The sequence below is a fragment of the Varanus komodoensis genome, unplaced genomic scaffold, assembly GCF_004798865.1.
Source record: "Varanus komodoensis strain SLA01 unplaced genomic scaffold, ASM479886v1 scaffold1, whole genome shotgun sequence".
NCBI classification, from domain to species: domain Eukaryota; kingdom Metazoa; phylum Chordata; class Lepidosauria; order Squamata; family Varanidae; genus Varanus; species Varanus komodoensis.
Window position 1 is genome coordinate 91,185,393 of NW_025335268.1, and position 20,342 is coordinate 91,205,734.

Consider the following 20,342-nt stretch of genomic DNA (forward strand, 5'->3'; position numbering starts at 1 on the left):
ACAAGAAAAAGTTGTTGAATAAAACAGAAAAACCGTCAGTATAGAATGATTGTTTTATCTAGAGATAAGAAGCTTCTCCTAAGGCTATCACAATAGTGATAAAAGGGGACTCAAGGGAATAACTGGAAATCTGTTATAGAGATAAGCATTAGATAGTGGTTAAAAGATTCCTGTCAAAAACTCCTCAGCTATGGAAGCTTTCTGTACAAGGTCAAGGCCCCATGCACACACAGAGCCCATATGTGTGACTATATAAACACCCTGAAGAACTGCAACATATCAATAAAATACATATTCCTTGGCTATATGTTAACTGTACGAATTAAAAATACTTTAAATAACTTACTCTCTTCCCAGTTCCTCTGCCCACTGGAGGATGTGCTTCTGCAGCTTGTCGAATTGTACATACCATCAACTCTATAAGTGCACTTTCCTGCCGATCAGACATTGCTAAAGAGATAGCAAGAAATTAAAATGAACCAGTGAAATTCAGACAACTAATCTATGAAAGAGTCAACAGCTAAAGTATTTCAACATTCTGACTATTTCAGAATTTCCTAGATCATGAAGCACTTTGTGTTCTTCTAGTTTAACCTAAACTCTATAGTCACACAAAGTGGAACAACGCAAGATTGATTAGCATAAACAGTGTTGTATTAATATTTGCGTAATTTATGTTTAGACACAAGGATTTCTTTATATATTTATAAGATACCCATAAAGCAGGTTCTCTAGGCACCATACAATGAATTTAAAAAAAAATACAATGCAAAGATTTAAAAACACAACAGCACTTATATTTGTGTAAACCCAACACAAATATAAGTGCACCAACAAAAGTTAGTATGACAGAAGTACAATTCCAAGCTACCTGAATGAATAAAGAAAAAATCAAGGAGTTAAAATAAGCCCCCTAATAAAACAAGATTAAAAACCATCATCAAGTGGGACTTGATGGGAGCCCCACATTGCACATGGGGCATGTCTAGTGGCCAGGCTCCCACCAAATACTAAATAATCAGCTTTGGAAGATTCCCAAATCAGCTCCATGCATGTGTGCAGAGCCGTTTACGTGATGCACAGAGACCACAAAGGAGAACAGAAACCTTTTGACCATGCCATGGAAAAACGCAAATGCTGGTACAAGGTAAACTAGTACAGCAGCATGGGACACCATCAAAAAGGTCCTTTTCTTTAGAAGCCACACTAGAGCTTCATTTTGAGCTTCAGACTGAAGAGGCATCTGAAGAAGGCCTGCACATATAATCTTAAAGCACAGGCAGGCATATATGGAAGGAAACATTCCATCAGATGATGAGGCGGCAAGCCGTGAAAAACTTTATAGGCAAAACCAGCATTTTGAATTGGGTTTAGAAATGAACTGGAAGTTCAGAGACCATCAGGGACCAGAACAATTCTGCTTCAATGTATTCTGAAATATTCATTTCTTTTCATAATCAACAGTAATACCATGTAATACATCTTATATCAATTAATATAAAGCATTGAAGACTGATTTTACCTACTTAGTTATCTCCTTTATGATACTGGCACATGTACAATATGGTACATGTTTATTATATCTATTAAAGATTATAGTGTAAATATAATACTAAATAAGCTAATTCATATGTGAGACCTGCTTGTCATGCAAACATTTTGAGTAGAATAGCACTATTCTTTTAAAAATTTCCTCATGATAGTTCACATTCATAGAATCATAGAATAGCAGAGATGGAAGGGGCCAAGAAGGTCATTAGGTCCAAGCCCCTGCTGTTGCAGGACACCAACTTACACCATCCCACTCAGATGGCTGTCCAGTCTCTTTTTGAATGTCTCTAGTGTGGGAGAGCCCACAACCTCTCTAGACAGCTGGTTCCACTGCTGTATTGCTCTGACAGTGAGGAAACTTTTCTTGATATCCAGCCTGAATCTGTTTGTCACAACTTCAGTTGATTATTCTGCGCCCTACTCTCTGGTATCAGCAAGAAGATATCTTGTTCTTCCTTTCTGCGACACCCTTTGAGATACTTATAGAGGGATATCATATCTCCCCTCAGTCTTCTCAAGGCTGAACATGCCCAGTTCTCTCAGTCTCTTCTCACAGGGCAATGTTTCCAAACCCTGGATCATTTTTGTTGCCTTCCTTTGAACCCTTTCCTATTTTTCTGCGTATTTCTTAAATATTGGTGCCCAGGACTGGACACAGTATTCTAGATGAGATATGACTGCTGTAGAATATAGGGAAAATATTACTTTTCATGATTTGAAAGTGATACTTCTGTATTAATGCACCACAAAATAGCATCTGCCCTTTTTGTGGCTACGTTACATTGTTGGCTCATGTTTAGCTTGCTGTCCATGATAACACCAAGGTCTTTTTCTTTTTCATTATTGTTGAGCGACAAATTCCCCATCTTGTACTTATGCATTTGGTTTCTTTTTCCTAGGTGGAGGACTTGTCCCTATTGAATCTCATTCTGTTCCTTTCAACCCAGCATTCAAGCTTACCTATATTGCCTTGGATCTTCTTTCTGCCTTCTAGGGTGTTACCTATCTCACCCAGTTTGTCTTGTCTGCAAATATGTCTGTTCTGTGTACTTCCTTATCTAGATAATAAAGATGTTGAAAAGTACTGGGACTAGGACAGAACCCTGTGGCATCCCACTAGTTGCCTTCCTCCAGTTTAAGAAGGTGCCATTAATGAGCACTCTTTGTGTCCAATTTAGTAGCCAATTTTGGATCCACCTAATAGTTCTACCTAGTCTACTTTGTGCTAGTTTGTTTATCAGGATGTTGTGGGGCACTATGTCAAAAGTTTCGCTAAAGTCTAGATTACGTTCACAGTACTTACACTGTCCATTTGGGAGTTTACCCAGTCCAAAAAGATTAACTTAATATACTCCTAAGATCAGAATTAGGCTAAGCAAACTTAAAAGAAAAAAACCATACCAAGCCTTGTCTCTCTTTACTCAAGGGCTCTGTTGACCATGGAAAAGACAGTGTCAGATTATGCCATTCTGATTTCACAAGTTTAAGAAATGTGACAAGTACCTTCTTCACCTTGGACAGGTTCTTCCAGCAGCAGTTCTGTCATGCATTCCCAGTCTTTTAACAGTTCTTGAGAACTTTCCCATAAACTATCCACCAAGTAAGCTGCATGTTCATGTAACTAGAAATAATGCAAGATCATTTAACAGAAGGGTTTCATACACATTACTTGCGGGCATAACTTAATTCACTATTTGCCAATGTTATGCAAGGACACAAGTGATTAAATAACTAAAGAATAAAGAGAGTCCAGACGTATCAACTGTTGTAATTACTGTGGCACTAGCAGAAGTCTGTATCACAGTAGCTGCTACCTTGCAAAAGATACCAAAACAGAGTATTGCTGAAAAGTTCTTACTGCTAACCAAAAGCTATTTTTTCAGGTTTCCTGGCTGCCACAAAGTTGCTTGCAGCCCTTAGGCTAATTATCTATGGGAGTTGTTGTATATTATATTTATATGGTAAATATTTTGTACAAAGATGCAGCATGTGTGCATATATATATGAATGCACAGTCTTCAAAGTTGTCTGACTTGCGCCCATGTTGGTTCCACTGCTCAACATCTCAATTACAACTTGTGTGGAATGACAAGATGAGCTCTTGTATCACAATAATATTGCATATAAATGGGCGAGTTTGACTATGTACAGAATCAAACTGCATTTGTATCACAAGTCTTGTGTTCTGTTTGCCTCAGTCTTCTGGCAAAAGTATACTATAAAATGTATACAACATCAGTGCAATGTGTGTTGTCCTCTGTTGACCCTTAGGGAGCCACTCACACTTGCTGTAATTATCCTTAACACAGAAGGCCAAGGTACAGTTTAGACAGGTTTGTACTGCTTTTGTACAGTCCATTTGACAGTTTTTTTTTAAAGAGCTGGAACCTAGTCCCAAGACAACACCTGTATGCATTTACTAAATATTTATGAGCTACGAATCAGAATGATTTGTCCTCAGGTAACTTAACCTTACCACCTTTAATAGGAAGAATACATCCTCACCACAAAATTATACAGATCCAACAGTGATCTAAAATATTCAGTTCTGCAATCAATTAAACAAACAAAAACTAATGTAGTATAATTATGCAAATAATTTGTATATAAATTAATAACATATATTAACTTTAATTTATTGATGTTTATTATTTGAAATGTTAATTAATTAAAATAATATAAATTATTTGTATATAATTATACAAACTAAATGTTTAATATTGCAGTATAATAAATGGGACTACAAAGAACTATAAAAGCATGTTCTATTTCAAAGTTATTTTTATTAATAGGCCAATGCCTGTCCATCGCAACAAAATTCAGAGATTGTAAAACATCATCTTTATTAGAAAAAATGTTCATACTACAGTGAACAAGCTTTCCATACACAGAATTTTGCTGACAGAATAATTTAAAAAGGGGGGAAATATATTTTAGTGGGTAATTTCCAATCAGTGCTACAGAAAATGGGCTATTCATTTTTTTTGTTCTAAAGGGAGACCCCATTTCTAATATTTTCTTTGCCCCACCATGGCCCTGTGTAACCTAAGATCTTTAACACAAAGGCACAGGATCTTAATCTACAAAAGCTAATTTACCCAGACTTCTGATGTAATACTCTTGGTATCTTCTGCAATAAGGTTGTATGTATATTAATAAAATGGGTTATTAAAAATTTGATAGCACCGCTGAATTCTGATGGTCATTAAATATTTTGACTTCTTCATCCTATTGCATTAAGTCCTATTTTGAATCTGGGCTGGGTTGTTCTATTTAAATGTTCTCTAAGTAAGAAATCTTAAAATCATGAAAATTCAATATGTTTATGAAGCACATGGGTTTCTTTGAGCAAACACTGCTCTAAGAGCTGCAGTGTCTCATAAAAAATATAACACTTTGCCTTTTCAGTATGTTCTGGTCAGAGTTTAAGTCTTCATCTTTTGCTAAAGTTGCTAAAACTGAACATCTTATGTAAGAAGTTAGAGAGTAATTTTACCTCACTTTCAAGAAAGAAAAGAACAAGCATCCTAATAAGGTTTCCATTTGGACTGTTCCGTCCTCTCCTCTTGGCTAGTGCTTCTTCTGCTTGAGGGTCATGCCGACTAAACAGTCTAGAAAATAAAATATACCTTTTATGATATCAAGTGTTCTGGCTGAGCCTTTTATACTTATTAAAAACCTTTTCTCAGCCTTAAATGCAATTATATGAAGTTCTTCCTCAACAACTTGGTACAATCAATTATATGGAATATGAAAATGCCTCCCAGAACAGAGCTTTCATATATGTGTATAGATGAATAGTTTGTAGAAGACTACATACACTAGAAACTATTATCAGACTGAGGCTGCTTATCTCCCATAAACAATTCCTTATATGAAGACACTGCAAAAGGAGTGGTGGAGGAGGCAATCAGGAGCTTGATAAAGTATTTTGAGAGAGAGTGGTTTTAGCAAAACCAGTTTCAGAATATAGATTGATTGTGCACGGAGATCAGATAGATTGGCAGGATCTGTGAACAATTTAATGACATAAAGGGAAGAAGTTAAGAAGTTGGTGGAAAGTCAGAGGAAGGAGTATCAAGAAGCACTGACATTTCAGGCTGAAGTAGTAGGATAATATTATAAAGGAAATTAGGTTTTCAAGAACCTCTGGAAATGTGTTTGTTCTTTTGAAGTGTTCAAAGTCAAAAGGAAGGAATACTGGGAAGGACTTAAGTATCCATGACTGGAAGACTCTCAAGGGTATGTGTACTAAAGATTAAAACACTTTCAAGGATTAATACTTTTAAATGCCATTGGACAGAGGTGCAATGTCATATCCTCTGCAAGAGCAAAAGTAAGGATCTTGAGCTTCTGTTGTGGTGGAGAGAAATTGACTGCATGATTATGTCGTCTACAGAAAAGCATTTGTATTATGTCAATTTTTGAATGGAGAAAGGAATTTGCACATGTGTTATAAAATTAAGCAGTAAAAATGAGACACAGAAAAGCAAACTCTAATTAATTGAAATAATATGCAGTATCAAGGGGTTCAAATTCACTTATGCTTCTCACATTCTTCAAAATTCACATGCCAAGATATTAAAATGTTCCACTTAGAAGAAACAGCTCCTTTTGATAGAAAAGCAGCCAGACCACTGGATGAGCTGTGATAAACCTAATTTGACATAGCCATCAAAAGGCAGAATCAGGGGAAATCAGGGGTTTATCAAATTGACAAGCCTTCAGTTTGAAAGTTAACACAGGTGGGCCCACCTGACAAGTTGGCTGAAAAGAATTCCTGGTTTATGGTCACTGGGAAAAATATATATGCAACTTGTTTGCTTGACTGGATAGGACCACTCAAAGAATTCATATTAATCTAAAGTCTAATTACCACTAATATTTTAGGGTGCAATCCTATAAATGTTTAGATAAAATAAACCCTATATATATCTAGCATCTGCCAGACAGTACATTTGGCTGGGGAATGCTGGGAGTTGTTGAGTTTATTTCAGTCTAAACATTACACTCAATCTAGCAAGCATACCATGGTTCACAATCTGTAGAACGAAAAGTTTTATTCAATGATACTACAGAACTGTCTAATCATGAAAAGGCTTGGCTCACTGGGGAAGACAATCATGCTAGGGAAAGCTGAAGGCAGAAGAAGAGGAAGACCTAATATGACATAGATTCCTCATAAGGAAGTCACAGTCTTGAGTTAATAAGAGCTGAGCAGGGCTGTCAAGAACAAGTTGTTTTGGAGGGCATTTATTCATGGGGTCACCATAAGTTGGAGATGACTTGATAGCAGATAACAGCAGTAATGGAACTGTCTATAACAGTAATAGAGAAGTACTGAAATTATTACAGTGGTACCTTGGTTCACAAACTTAATCCGTTCCATGACTCTGGTCACGACCCTAATTGGTCATGAGCCAAGTCAAATTTTCCCATAAGATTCAATGTAAATAAGGTTAATCCGTTCTGTAACTATTTTTTTGAATCACAAAAATTTGAAGCAAAGTGACAAAGAACAACAAAGATCGCAGCCATCTCCCCCCAATAAGCATGATCGTGGCCATCCCCCCCCCCCCCAACCCAGCATGACCATGATCACGCCTGTGTTCCCTGCACGAGCGTGACCGTGGCCATAGATGGGCACGATCGCGGTTGCACTCAGGCAGGGAGGACGGGTGCGATCGCAGCCATCTCCCCCACCCCCCAAGCATGATTGTGGCCATCTCTCCCCCTGAGTGCAATCACGGTCATCTCCCCCCGCCCCGAGCACGACTGCGATCTGCCCATGCAGGGAAGACAGGTGTGATCGCGGTCATCACCCGATGCGGAGTTTGTGATCTGAGGCAATTTTTTCCTGAAATTTCTGTTTGCGACCCGATTTGGTCATGAACTGAGGCGTTCGTGAGCAGAGGTACCACTGTATTAGCTTATCTTCTATTAACTCCCTATTTTTGTTTTCATAGTTTTAAATTTTAGTTATACAGAGAAAGTAATGTTAACACCTGACTAGTCAAATTTCCCAAATTATATTTTTATTCATGCACTACAACAATGAGATAGGCAATGTTTTAATGACTAGTTTAATAGAAACATCAAATAACCATACTTTATGGAATTGCTAACCCCTTATGGTTACACAAAATACATACTATGAAATTATCTGCACCATAATACTCCATATTTTCTGAACCATATATGATGGTTACATAGATCACCATTATTACAGTGGAAATATGCAATTCATTTATTTCAGAATCACAAGCTTAATACAAATGATACTCTCATTCCACTAACTCACATTCTTTCTTCATATTTTAGAACCTGTACAAACAAAGAATTATTTGGCCAGATTAGAGAGATGATGAAACACTTACAATTTAGGCCAAGCAGATATACTTCTGACATTTAAACCTATTGTGTGCAGTGGCTACAACGTTCGATTAGGACTTGGGAGATCTGTGTTCCAGGCCTTACTGGACTATGAAGGTCACTGGGTGATTCTGGGTGAGTCCCTGACTCTCAGGCTAACTTACCTCACAAGACTGCTGTGAGGATAAAATAAAGAGAATAATCATGCAAGTTGTCTTGGATTCTTCTGACGTGAGAGGAACAGGTGGGATATAAACATAGTAATAAAATAAAAATACTTTGATAGGAAAGGTTACATGTGCAAAAAAACAACAAAATACCTTTCAAGCAGTTATTTATCTATCTAAACGGCAAATTATTTTATCACTGAAGGGCAATAAAGGTATTACACTGAAGGGCAATAAAGGTTTGCCAAATTATATCATGTTACAGAAATATTTTATTTTTATAGCATATTTATTATGCAAATTTATAGCTGTTCTAATATACTGTCATATTTATTCTGTGAAGCGGGACACAGATTTATCCATTGGTTACAGAGAATAAATAGCTGTGTGCAGCATCTTTGACATGTAAAAGAATACACATATGAAGAAACACACCTGCAATCTGTAAGCAAGTTATGGTCTGTTAATTCACAAGAAAATAATAGTAGAGTAAGAAACTTTGGGATGATGAATGGCTACATGTCCTTAGATGCTTAGCTGAATTGATGGCACAATTTTTGGTAATGTTACACATGTTACATGGCAAATGTATTAGAGCTTGTCCTTATATGAATACCACAATATCTGAAAGGGAGGTGCAAATTTAAGTACTTCAATCATGCATTAGGGATCTGCAACCAGACAGACAAGGTTCTCACTCCAAACATGCTAGGTAAATTTGAAGTATCTCTCTGACATCTCCAAACTCTTAAGCCTATCTCAGAATATAAGACTAATGCAGTCATGGAACTGTATTATTTTAGACACTTTAGGTCAATTTTCTGTTAATGCTGACTTACAAAAGAATAAATTTTAAAATAGTCTAAGGATAAGGAACATCTAAACAAGGAATAAATATCTTAAATTGATGCTTTAGCTCTTAGACCAGCCTTGAACCTCCTCTAGCTTCTCCTCAATATTTTATCAATTTTTCAGGTATACGTAGAAGATACACTTACTTTTTGTGTAGGAACTCCCCTGCTGCTACTGCAACAGGACGATGTGCAGAATACACCAAATGATAAACATTCTCGCAGTCTTCATTGGACAAAGCTTCTTCACTTCCACTGAAAAAGTCAGAATATACCACTTGAATAACAGCACTCAACTCCAGTTTCACTATCTATCCTAAGTTACCTTTAAAATAAACAATAAACTTAACTATGCTGCTTCATCTAAAATCAATTAACTTCAACCAAGGTTATTACATGAACATTAAATACTGAATTATATAATGCAATTGCACAACTGAAAAGGTAGACTGTTTACCTGTAATTCTCATTTTGTGCATTCACACACATGGATTCTGTGCCTACATGGAGCCTGTTGTCTGGCTTAGGATATAGGGAGTATGTGATAAGACTGACCCTGTCTTGAAACTGGTCTCTGCATAATAAATAAACTGACTAGTACATGACAATGAAGCTGGGATGGTGGGCGGGAAGTGTGAAAGTACAGCTGACCACTCAAAGAACAAGCAACCTTTTACAAATAAGCAACCTGCCTTTCTTCTTCGTGGTCTCTTTACATCACACATGTGGCTAACTAGCAAGCTTACCTTTCTGGGGATGGGTCGATGTCATTACCAGAGAACGAGAACTGAAGAGAGGACTGCTCTCCTGACGGCACAATCTGCTCTGGCAAGGACATCAAGCCTGTAGTGATACGGTAGACTAGGTTGATGGTGTAGACCAGATTGTTGTCCTGCAGAGATCTAAGAAAGCAATTTCAGTGGTTAGGCATTAGCGAATGAGTTGGTAGAACATTGTTCTTGAGCTCCTGGAGAAATTGCCAAGGTAAGAGGTAAGGGAAAACTGAAAAACCCTGGACCAGTACATGGAAGGCTGAAATTGCTGCCAGGTAGATGTAGATGGATAATGTCTTCAGCCCACATTGAAACAGAGAGTTGAGGAAGCCTTGCTCCATCTTGCACCAATATAGATTGAAGCCTTCTTGCAATGCAAAGGAGGAAACAGCCACTTGGCATCGTACAATTTCTTAGTAGTAGGTTTTGGTGCTGCATCCAGGATCAAAGGCAGCTCTTTGCGAAGGCCAGTAGTCTGCATGTCTAGGTAAGAATCCTCAATGCCATGAGACACACAGTGCATACGATCAGGTTCATGGTGCATACGCCATGGTACAATACTCTTCCCTGATCTTGAGAGATTAGGTCTGGTTTTGATAAGGACTGGAGAAAGGTTCAATCGGATATCTGTAGCAGCTGGACAAACTACAACTGTCTGGGCCTCCATTGTATTATCCTGATGCAGTCTGTTCTGTCCAGATGAGCCTTCACTAGCATTCTCAGGATCAGAGGAAAGGGAGAAAATAGGTAGAAGGAATGTTTCCTTGCTCCTGCCTGAGAGCAAAAGCAGAAGCATACCATGCTGTCCTAAGTGATGAAAAGATTAATCTGAACCAGGCTTCCCCAACTTTGTGCCTTCCAGACATGCTCAGACTGCAACACTCAGAGTTCCCAGTCAATGGCCCTGCTGGATGGAAATTCTGAGAGCTGTCATCCAAATGCCTCTGAAGACCACGTGGTAGGGACGGCTTCAGCATGTTGGCATTGAGATGTCACTTGAGGGACTTGAAACTTGTGAGGCTCAAAGTGCTGTTGATCCAGCAATGTAATTGCAGTGTGATATCCCTGTTGACACACTAATAACAGATCCTGACAGCTAGACAGGCTAGAAGAATAAACTGGGTGCCTTCCTGTCTATTGATATAGAAGACCATTATGGTGTTGTCTGCTGCAATCTGGGCAGGCAACAAGAGAGGAATGTTCAAAAAGCTATGAAAGCTTTCAAAGCATTTCCAGAGGATTTATATGCTTGCAGGTTTCAAACTCATTCCATGTCCCTCAGCACTTCAGAGAACCACAGTGGACTCCCTATCTGAACAGGGAGGTAACAGGTGAGGTTGTACTGTTGTTTCACTGGAATAAAGCAAGTCTCATTTCGATGGTACCACAATTAGCCAGGGAGGGATAGACCTAGTCTCCTTGAAGGTTTAAGTCAGGGGTCCTCAAACTTTTCCACCAGGAGGCCAGTTGAAAGCTGCAGGTGCTGGGCACAGGCCAGAAAGGTGGTGCCGATGGTGTTTGCAGGCCAGCGCGGGGGCGGGGTGGGACGTGTGGGCACATGTGCTGAGGCAGGGGCAGGGTGCGCAGCGAGGCGAAGTGAGATGAAGTGCAGGCGCACGTGCCCAGTGAGGGGAGGCGAGGTGAGGTGGGGGTGGGCACATGCTGCGAGGCAGATACACGAGGCAGCAGCTTGCTCGCTTGGATATCGTTTTCTCTGAGAGAGCAAACGGCTGCCTCCCTGCACGTGGGGCAAGGTGGGCAGTGGCGGGCATGGGCGCAGTGGGTCCAAATGGGCACGGCGGGCCGGATCCAGCCCCCAGGCTGTAGTTTGAGGAACCATGGTTTGAGTGAACACAGATTTCTGCCATGCACTTCATGACGATCCTTTGGAGTTGTGGACAGTCCAAATGGCAAAACAGAAAAATGAAATGCCTTTCTTCCAACCTGGAAACATAGGAAACATCCATGTAAGTCCTCAATGGACTTCAAAGTGATCAAGGCAAAGCAATCTCCTTTGTTTAGCAAGGATAGAATGTTCTTCAATGTGACCATATGGAACTTCTTTGGTGTGATAAAGGAACTGAAGTCTGTGATCATCTTGCTTTGGTGCCACAAAGTATCTGGAGTAGAAGCAATGTTGAAGTTGAAAAAGCAAGACCTACTCTATGCAAGACCTTTCAAAAGCAGTTAGTCAAACCCTCCATAATCAAGGCTGTATATGGAATCATATGCCTTAGAATAATGAGGTGAGAGGTTGTCAAACTCAAACCTGTATCCCCATTTTACAAAAGATAGGACTCAGGCATCTGATGTTACCATTTTCTTTGCAAGAAGAAAGAGAGGTGTCAATCAAAGGCTGGGATATGGGAAAGGGGGCCAATCCAAGGCGGCAGTCATAGGTAGTACCTGTGATAGTGTCTGCAACCTTGGTGTTATCTTGGGATGGCATTCCTCTGCCTGCGATGGGATGCAGGCTGATGCTGAGCCAAGTAGTCCATTTGTGCCTGAGGTAGGTAAGGGAGCTCACTGGGACAATACCACTTTCAGCATGGTATGTACAGCCTTGACAACAGCTGCTGGTTAACTCCCATCTTTCAGGTGGTTCTCACCATTGGACAAAGTAGATCTCTTTATCCATCTTGGTGTTGAAGAGTCTCAGCTGTCAAACTATGGATCTGTGATTTAGGACAGGGCCTCTCTTGAAAGACCAGCAGAGCATAGCTATGCATCCCTCCTCAATACCACCACTCCAATCACTGCCTTGGCTCAGCAGTCATGTTGGTGCCTGGCCATGTGAATCTACTGGCAGGAGTGGCACAGTGCTTCTGCTTAGAAGACCCTGGCCAGCTCTCTTTGGTCCTCCGGCAGGTGGTTACAGAAGATGATGATTTTGTCTCAAAGAAAGAGCTGGTACCAGGCCTTGGTAGCCTGGTAGTTTGCTACCCTCAATCCCAAAGCAGAGTATGAATAAATGTACCTCCTCTTCAGGTCCAGGTGGGATCCTTCCCTGTTGAAAGGAATTTGGTTGTGAATGCTGGAAGAGAAAGGCCACATCTTTTCCCTGCACCCTATATATGTTCTTGAATCATTTGGATGTCAGAGTCATCTGCAGGTCTGCTAGTAAAAATGGTATTGCAATTTGGGTAGACTGAGCCAAGTACTGGGTACCTTGTCCTTTTTGTTGGCTGCTGTGTGTCTAGCTTGACAGACTGGGCCATTTGGAGGATTTGATCTGAAAAATGGGCCAGATCTTCCAAAGGAGAAGATAGGAAATGAAATATACAGGGTTACCAATGAAAATAAAAGAAGCCATATCCAAGGCAGTCCTCTGGGCCAGATGATGGGAAACTCTGGTCATGGTCCTGAGACTACAGATGCAGATGATCATTGCAACAGTTCTTGAAGGCTCTGAGGTTGAGTAGTTGGCAGTGGGGTCTACAAAGTGGTGGTGGAGACACTCAAAACATGGGAGTCTCTATAGAAGTGCTCTTACCATCCAAAATAGGGCTTGGAATGGAGCTCTCATTGGTACCAGCACCAATATTGCCAAGACTGGTTCTTGTTTTGGTACTGCAAGGTCGGATTTGAGTGTGGTCAGTAGCGATGGTGGTTGCCAAGTCAAATCAGAGCAACAGCTCTTTGAATGCTGCTTGCTGCCCTTTGATTTAGCTGTGTCCACCAATGTTGCTGCTTTGGCCCTCTTTGTCAATTTTTTGGTCTTGAACATCTTCAGTGAGTGTCCAGCACTGACAGTGCAGCCTGGTCCATGGTTACAGCCATGACTGAAGCAGGCACAGTTGAAGGGAAGGTGAGACTAGGGTCTGCAATGTAGACAGGTGCTTTCTCTTAAAACTTTGAGGGCAAATATCAATGACATGGCCTTCCCCAGGCAAGAGAGACTGGGGGAGTGACCACTGACAGGTGTGAGTTTTCAGTACCATCAGGCAAGAAAGAGATTTTAGGAATAAAGTATTAGAAAAGAGACATGGTATGAAGAGGCAGAAACAGTGAGGAAATTTCAAGAAGAAAGTAAGCACTGTTGTTCTTTTATAGAAGAGACTGTGTAAGATGTTGTGAAATCGATAAGCGAAACAAGTTGTAAGAAAAAAGTTGCAAATTTCAAGGAGAGCTAGAACTTACCAAACACCACAATGGCAGTTGAAGAAGAATGAGGGAATGGGCAGGAATTCCTCTTAATACACCAAATGCCAAAGGTGGGGGAAAGGTTCCTGCCAAACTCTCTCAGCTGTGAAATCTGCCTGACAACAGATGCAGGCGCAGAAACCATGTATGTGATGCACAGAGACCATGAAGGAGAAATTATATTCGAAGCAGTATGTCAATTTGTAACAACAAAATGCTTATCTTCAAGGAAATTCAGGTATGCTGGGCTGAATCCAAAAGATGCCCTTCTGTTCACTGAAGTATATTTCCCAATAATGGAAAGTCCATCAATCCAGCAGAAGCTTCCAGTAACAAAAGGAAGCTGATTTTTGCCAATGTCTCCTTCTCCTCCACTCTGCACCCCCCATGCCAACTCCAATTATGTTCTCAAGGATCCTCCAACCCACTGGAGCAGATGGACTGCAGTGGGCATCTTCCACAGCTTCTGTTAATGGAAGAGTCATTTCTATAAATAGAACTCTGCTCATACAAATTCCCTAAGGAGACATAGTTCTATAGACTAAAGTATTCTTCATAACCATAGTGAAGTGGAAATTTAATTGGAAGTAGCCACTGAACTTAGAAGGTGCACAGCTTGTAGTCATTGATCATAGACACACTAGAAACCTGATTTACATAAATGTTACATGATGTCTTGTAGCTAAATGTATGAATATTTCCTTTTTAAAAGTATATAAAACTTCTGTCTGTGGTGACTCTTACCAATGTAAAAACAGCCCTTAAAATTATCTATTGATAATCATCCATGTATGAACAAACACCAGCAGTGAGCCTGGGATACATTCTTCTTAATGCCAAGCCTCAGTAAAGGAGAAAATGTATGTACTGATGTACAAAAAACAGCAATTGTGCTTATTATGTTCTATTGACCTCAAGTATTTTATCTTAATACCTCTCTTCTAATTGACAAACATGGCATGGAAAACTGGTGGGATTTCAGTAGCAACATTTTCATTTACATAATTCCATTTCCAATGCATCTTTAACTGTTATTTTCAATATACACACTCCTGCACTGATATTTTATTATTTCATTTCATTTCAGTTTAGTTCTGCTATGGGAACTCAATATAAGTACCAGATGATTTTCTCTGCAGGTTTATAGCAATAGCCCATTTTCCTACTTTGCACACTGCATTATTGATTCCCAGGTCTACTCGCCAATGGAAAGCAAGGTCACTTTACAATTGTTTCTTGGATTTCAATACATATTTAAAAGTACACTTTCCCAAAAGGCTTAAAGCATGCTACTAGTTCCTACTCTTCCATTTTTGCTAGAAACTGTAGACTACAGCCCCACGTAACCATAACATACTCAACCCGCTAGTCACAAGTAGGAAAAAGTACAGCAGTTAAGAAAGAGAATAGAGGTGTTCCTTCCCCCTTCCATGGTTCACATTAACAAATTTAGCGACAGGCAAAAATTATTTTTAAGATATGTCTTCTGTCCTTCATTTTTTTCCTGGAGTAGATAATTATACAATAATTAAAAATAGATAACATCTTAAAAACAAGTGTCAACTCCTATTGTTGTCTGATGCTGTCAAGTATTCTCTGTCTTATAAAATGAATTAAGAGTTGGGGGCACCGCCAGCTCCTACTTGGAGGCCATCTTTAGAAGGTGGTGTTTGGGGAATATTGTTCAGCCCCATGGATTCTCCAGCATGAAGTTCCTAGAGGAGTCTGTTCTGTCCACAGTGCAATTTAACATTTACAGGAAACCACCAAGTTGGTGTGTTGCCATCCATATAACAATGACATGCAACTCTATTTCTCCTTTTCATCATCAGCATGTGAGGTTGTGGATATGCAAAACAGGTATCTGGTTGCAACAATGGACTGGATGAGAGTTGACAAACTGAAACTCAATCCGGACAAGACTGAGATTCTGTAGGTGGGCAGTTCCTTTGACTGGATGGAAGGCATTCAACCTGTTCCAGATGGGGTTGCACTCCCTTTGAAGAAGCAGATTTGTAGCTTAGGGGTGCTCTTTGATCAATCATTGTCATTTGAAGCTCAGGTGGCCGTCTAGCAGCTTTGGCTTTGTCATCTTTTGGCACCAGGTTAAGATGGCTTTCTGAGGCCTTTAAAGACCTACTTGGCCACCCAGGTACTTACCCATCCCTGGAGTTTTGTAGAGTAATTCTTCACTATTGCCTGCTTTAGCTGTTTTAAAACTTTTAATGTTTTTTCTGTCTTTATTATATTTTACTGCATTTGTGTGTACCACAGATTGTTGTAAACCACTCAGCCAGCTTTGGCTGAGGGTGTTACAGAAATGATTACGATGAAAATAATGGCGGCCCTATGAATTAATGACCTGCAAAATTTCCTATCCATGAATGCCTTTTCAGCTCCTATAAATTCAAGACTGTGGCTTCTATTATGGAATCAGTCCATCTTATATTTGGTCTTCTTTTTCTTTTTCTGCCTTTGACTTTCTCTAGCATGATTGTCTTTAGGAAATTTTGCCTTCTCATTATGTGCTCAAATTATGATCGTCTCAGTTTTCTCATTCTTGCTTCTAGGGAAAGTTCTGGCTTGATTTCACCTAGAACTCACTTATTCATCTTTCTGTTGGTCTAGGGTTTTTGCAAAGCTCTCTTCCAGCATCCATTTTCTTCAACAGCTTTCTTTGCTGTTCTTCGCATACATAGTGGGGAATGTAACAGTGCGGATGATCTTCACATTCATCAGAAGTCAGTTCAATTCATTGCTATCTGCCAGTAAGATGGTATCATCTGCATATCTTAAATTATTGATGTGTCTTCTGCCAATTTTCTCTTCTTCCTCTGATCCTATATATATCTTTCCTCATATGTTTGGCATACAGATTAGGTGATAAAATAAACCCTTGTCCGAAACCTTTGCCTATAGGAATGCACTCTGCTGAAAATCAGTAAACTAACTAACATGTTTGGGAAAATAAAAGTCTTCTCCTGGTATCAAAATGAAAAAAAGTCGGTACCAGGCAAGTCATTCTGGGGAAAGCATTCCACCCTTATAGTACTGGTGATATCTACATTTAATACTAACCAGGATTATCCTCATAGCCACTCCAAAACAAATTTTATGATTCAGTTTCAGGAACAGTCCTGATCAGCACTGAGGCTGACATAATGCTATATTGAAGCGTTATTGAGCGAACTGTAGAAAGAATTGTGAAACCATGCAAGAGAAGGGAAGGAAGCTAAGGAGTGTGTTTGCTTGCAAAACACATTCAATTTCCAAATATGTTAAAGCTGCTCATTGCCCTGAGTAACCTCTGGGCAGCGATAGCCAAAGGTACATCAAGCATGAATAAATAAAATTTGAAAACCAGTCTAACAATAAGTTAGCTATAAAAGAGCATCAGTATTAGAACTGGGCAATGAGCCAAAGGTAACTGGACTGCCTTAAAATATACTCACTGAAGTATTAGTGTGACTAATCGAATGGCTTCTACAGCAACATCATATTCCTTATCAAGTGTCATTGATACAATGCGATCCTGAAAAGACAGAATATACAAATTTCCAGAGGGAACAACTAAAGTGATGCAATATTTAGTCTAACAAGACCTTCCTTTTATAATACTTAACCCTTGAGTCTTAAATAGGCTCATTCCCATAATGGTAAACTATGCTTCAGCACTATGTCAAGCCTGGCTGCTGTGGACTCATATACATCCCCGTCTCTACTTTTTGGTGTGTTCTAACTAGTTCATAAAGACTTTTGAATTAATCAAACTATGGTAAGAAGAAATGAGAAAAAGAAAAGACACAGATAGGGGGAAGAGGTAATTCTCAACCACAATTCTAACCCTTCAAGTAATTGTTTGGAGAATTAAAATGCAACATCCACATTGGACAGTAAAGTACTTCTATCACTTTACAGTCATGGGAATGCCATTTTGCCTCAGTCTACCCTATTAGACAGTCTCTGAGGTAGAATTTAGACATCACAACAAACACAGTTTTGCAAAATGGGAATAAACCTACTTTACTCCCTGGACTTCATGGCTACCTCTCCCATCTCCTGCAGCATGGCCCTAAGGTGATCAGAAGCTTTCACATCTATTTTTGACTAAACTTAGTGTGCCACACAAACCTAAACTGTGGTTAGTCTTAACTTCGAAATAAGCCAGTTATAAATCACGTTTTGAAGTTGGATTTTTTCAAATAAACAATTTTTAAGATTATCTGTACTTTGGCATGTTCAGATGATACAACAAACCATACCCAATCAAAATAACAATTAACACCACAGGAAATGTGAGGATAGGGAGTAGCTAACTTTATTCTCGGGGCGGGACTCGGAGGCGCCCTGCGGACTCAAAGCAGCGGCCGCGGCCAGGAGGGAATGGCCCCTCGGGCAGGAAACACCGACCCCGCGCTGCAAGAAAGACTTCCGCCCACCTCCAGCAGCACGCCGCTCCATCGTGCTGGAGGAAAGAGCCTCCGCGTGGGCAAGCGAATGCAGGCAGACGCACGCGGCCACGACGTCGACTGCAGCCAGCTCCACCGGCCAGCGCAGGTGCACACGGCACCGGAGAGCGCCGCCTGCCGGCCCAGGTGATCGGGCACGCGCGGTGTGCGACGGGGCGGGACTCGGAGGCGCCCTGCGGACTCAAAGCAGTGGCCGCGGCCGAAGTGCCGGCGGCCGAAGGGCGGCGACCAAAGGGGGTCGCTGCTGTTTGGGGTGCTGTTCGGGGGGACGAGAGGGGGGCTGGGCTGGCCAAGGACTCTTGTTGAAATAGGCTTGCCTACTGCTGAATCTTAGGGAAGGGGAAGGATTTTTTTTCCTCCCCCCCCCTTTTTCTTTTTCTCGTTCTTTTTCTCCTCCTTCGACCTACTTTATAACTTTACCCTGCTTTAATCAGTGCTTTGAGTCATCCCTGGCCATGTCGACGTTTATATATCCTGGGGAACACACGGGCGCTGCTATAGGCGTGGTCACGGGCAATGGTCGTTACAACAATAAGGGCTTAACGTGTCCACGTAGAAGAAGGATGGACAGATGGCTGACACCTATCCCTCCTTCTGGTCCTGCCCCCAACCAGAGGGCGCCAGGTAGCCTTGTCAACCACCCCTCAGGCCTGCGGTGCTGCTGCTCAATGCCAGGTCGGTCAATAATAAATCTTCCCTCATCCATGACTTGATTGTGGATGAGGGGGCCGACCTGGCTTGCATAACGGAGACCTGGGCGGGAGAGGGAGAAGATGTTGCCCTCTCCCAATTGTGCCCACACGGGTATCTGGTTCAACACTGTTCACGCCCAGAAGGGAGGGGAGGGGGAGTCGCGTTGGTTTACCGAGCCTCCATCTCTCTCACGGGTCTTCCGGTCCCTTTGAGACAAGGGCTGGAGTGCCTCTACTTGGTGTTGGGCGAACGAGACAGACTGGGGATTCTACTGGTGTATCGTGCACCCTTCTGCCCAGCAGTCTCCCTATCTGAGCTGACAGAGACCGTCTCGGACCTGGTGTTGAGGACCCCCAGGATGTTGGTCCTGGGGGACTTCAATCTCCATGCCGAGTCTGGACTGACCGGGGCGGCTCAGGACTTCATGGCCTCTATGACGGCCATGGGTCTGTCTCAACACGTCATCGGCCCGACCCATGAACGTGGACACACTCTGGACCTGGTATTCACGACAGGGCAGGAAGGATGACCTGAGGGTGAGGAACTTATGTTTGACTCCCCTGTCATGGTCAGATCACCTCCTGGTGAGGTTTGTGCTCGAGAGCGGCCTCTCCCTCTATAAGAGTGTGGACCCGATTGTATGGGCCCGCCCCCGGAGCCGGATGGATTCCTGAAGGCCCTGGGTGAGTTTCCGGCTGACAAGACTGGTGCTCCTGTCGAGGCTCTGGTCGAACTGTGGAACGGAGAGATGACCAGGGCTGTGGACACGATCGCTCCCAAGTGTCCTCTCCCACTGGGCAGAGTCCGCTCTTCCCCTTGGTATACACCTGAATTGCGGGCGATGAAGCGGGTTGGGAGACAGCTAGAGTGTAGGTGGAGGAAATCACGGGATGAATCTGACCGAACACACTTGAGAGCCCACTATCGGGCCTATGCTGTGGCGGTGAAGGCGGCGAAAAAGAAGATTTTTTCCGCTTCCATTGCCTCCTCACAATGCCGTCCGGCGGAGCTTTTTCGAGTGGTGCAAGGCCTGGTTCGCCCGGGTCCTAAGGAAGATCCGATGCCACCCTCAAAGGCCCGCTGTGACGACTTTGCCAGGCATTTCAGGGAGAAAATCGCTCAGATTCGTCACGAGCTGAACTCCACTAATGAATCAGAGGTCTCTGAGGAGTCACCAATGCTACCGTCTGGTCCAAAATTATTGGAGGAATTTCAATTATTGCGGCCCGATGATGTGGACAAGGTGCTTGGACGAGTACGTCCCACCACTTGCCTATTGGATCCTTGCCCGTCTTGGTTAATAAATAACTCCAAGCACGGGAT

The 20,342-nt window shown here is 41.5% G+C and overlaps 1 protein-coding gene across 1 annotated transcript in view; it reads right to left on the reverse strand.

Moving 5' to 3' along the window:
* STAG1 (stromal antigen 1) overlaps positions 1 to 20,342 on the reverse strand; it is a 173,650-nt gene that overhangs the window by 41,303 nt on the left and 112,005 nt on the right. The window contains exons 12-16 of the mRNA XM_044434755.1: positions 17,310 to 17,389; positions 9,089 to 9,196; positions 5,048 to 5,162; positions 3,055 to 3,172; positions 347 to 450 (exon numbers count right to left, since the gene is read on the reverse strand). Coding sequence (XP_044290690.1) covers positions 347 to 450; positions 3,055 to 3,172; positions 5,048 to 5,162; positions 9,089 to 9,196; positions 17,310 to 17,389 — 525 coding nt within the window. The remainder of the gene's footprint in view (positions 1 to 346; positions 451 to 3,054; positions 3,173 to 5,047; positions 5,163 to 9,088; positions 9,197 to 17,309; positions 17,390 to 20,342) is intronic.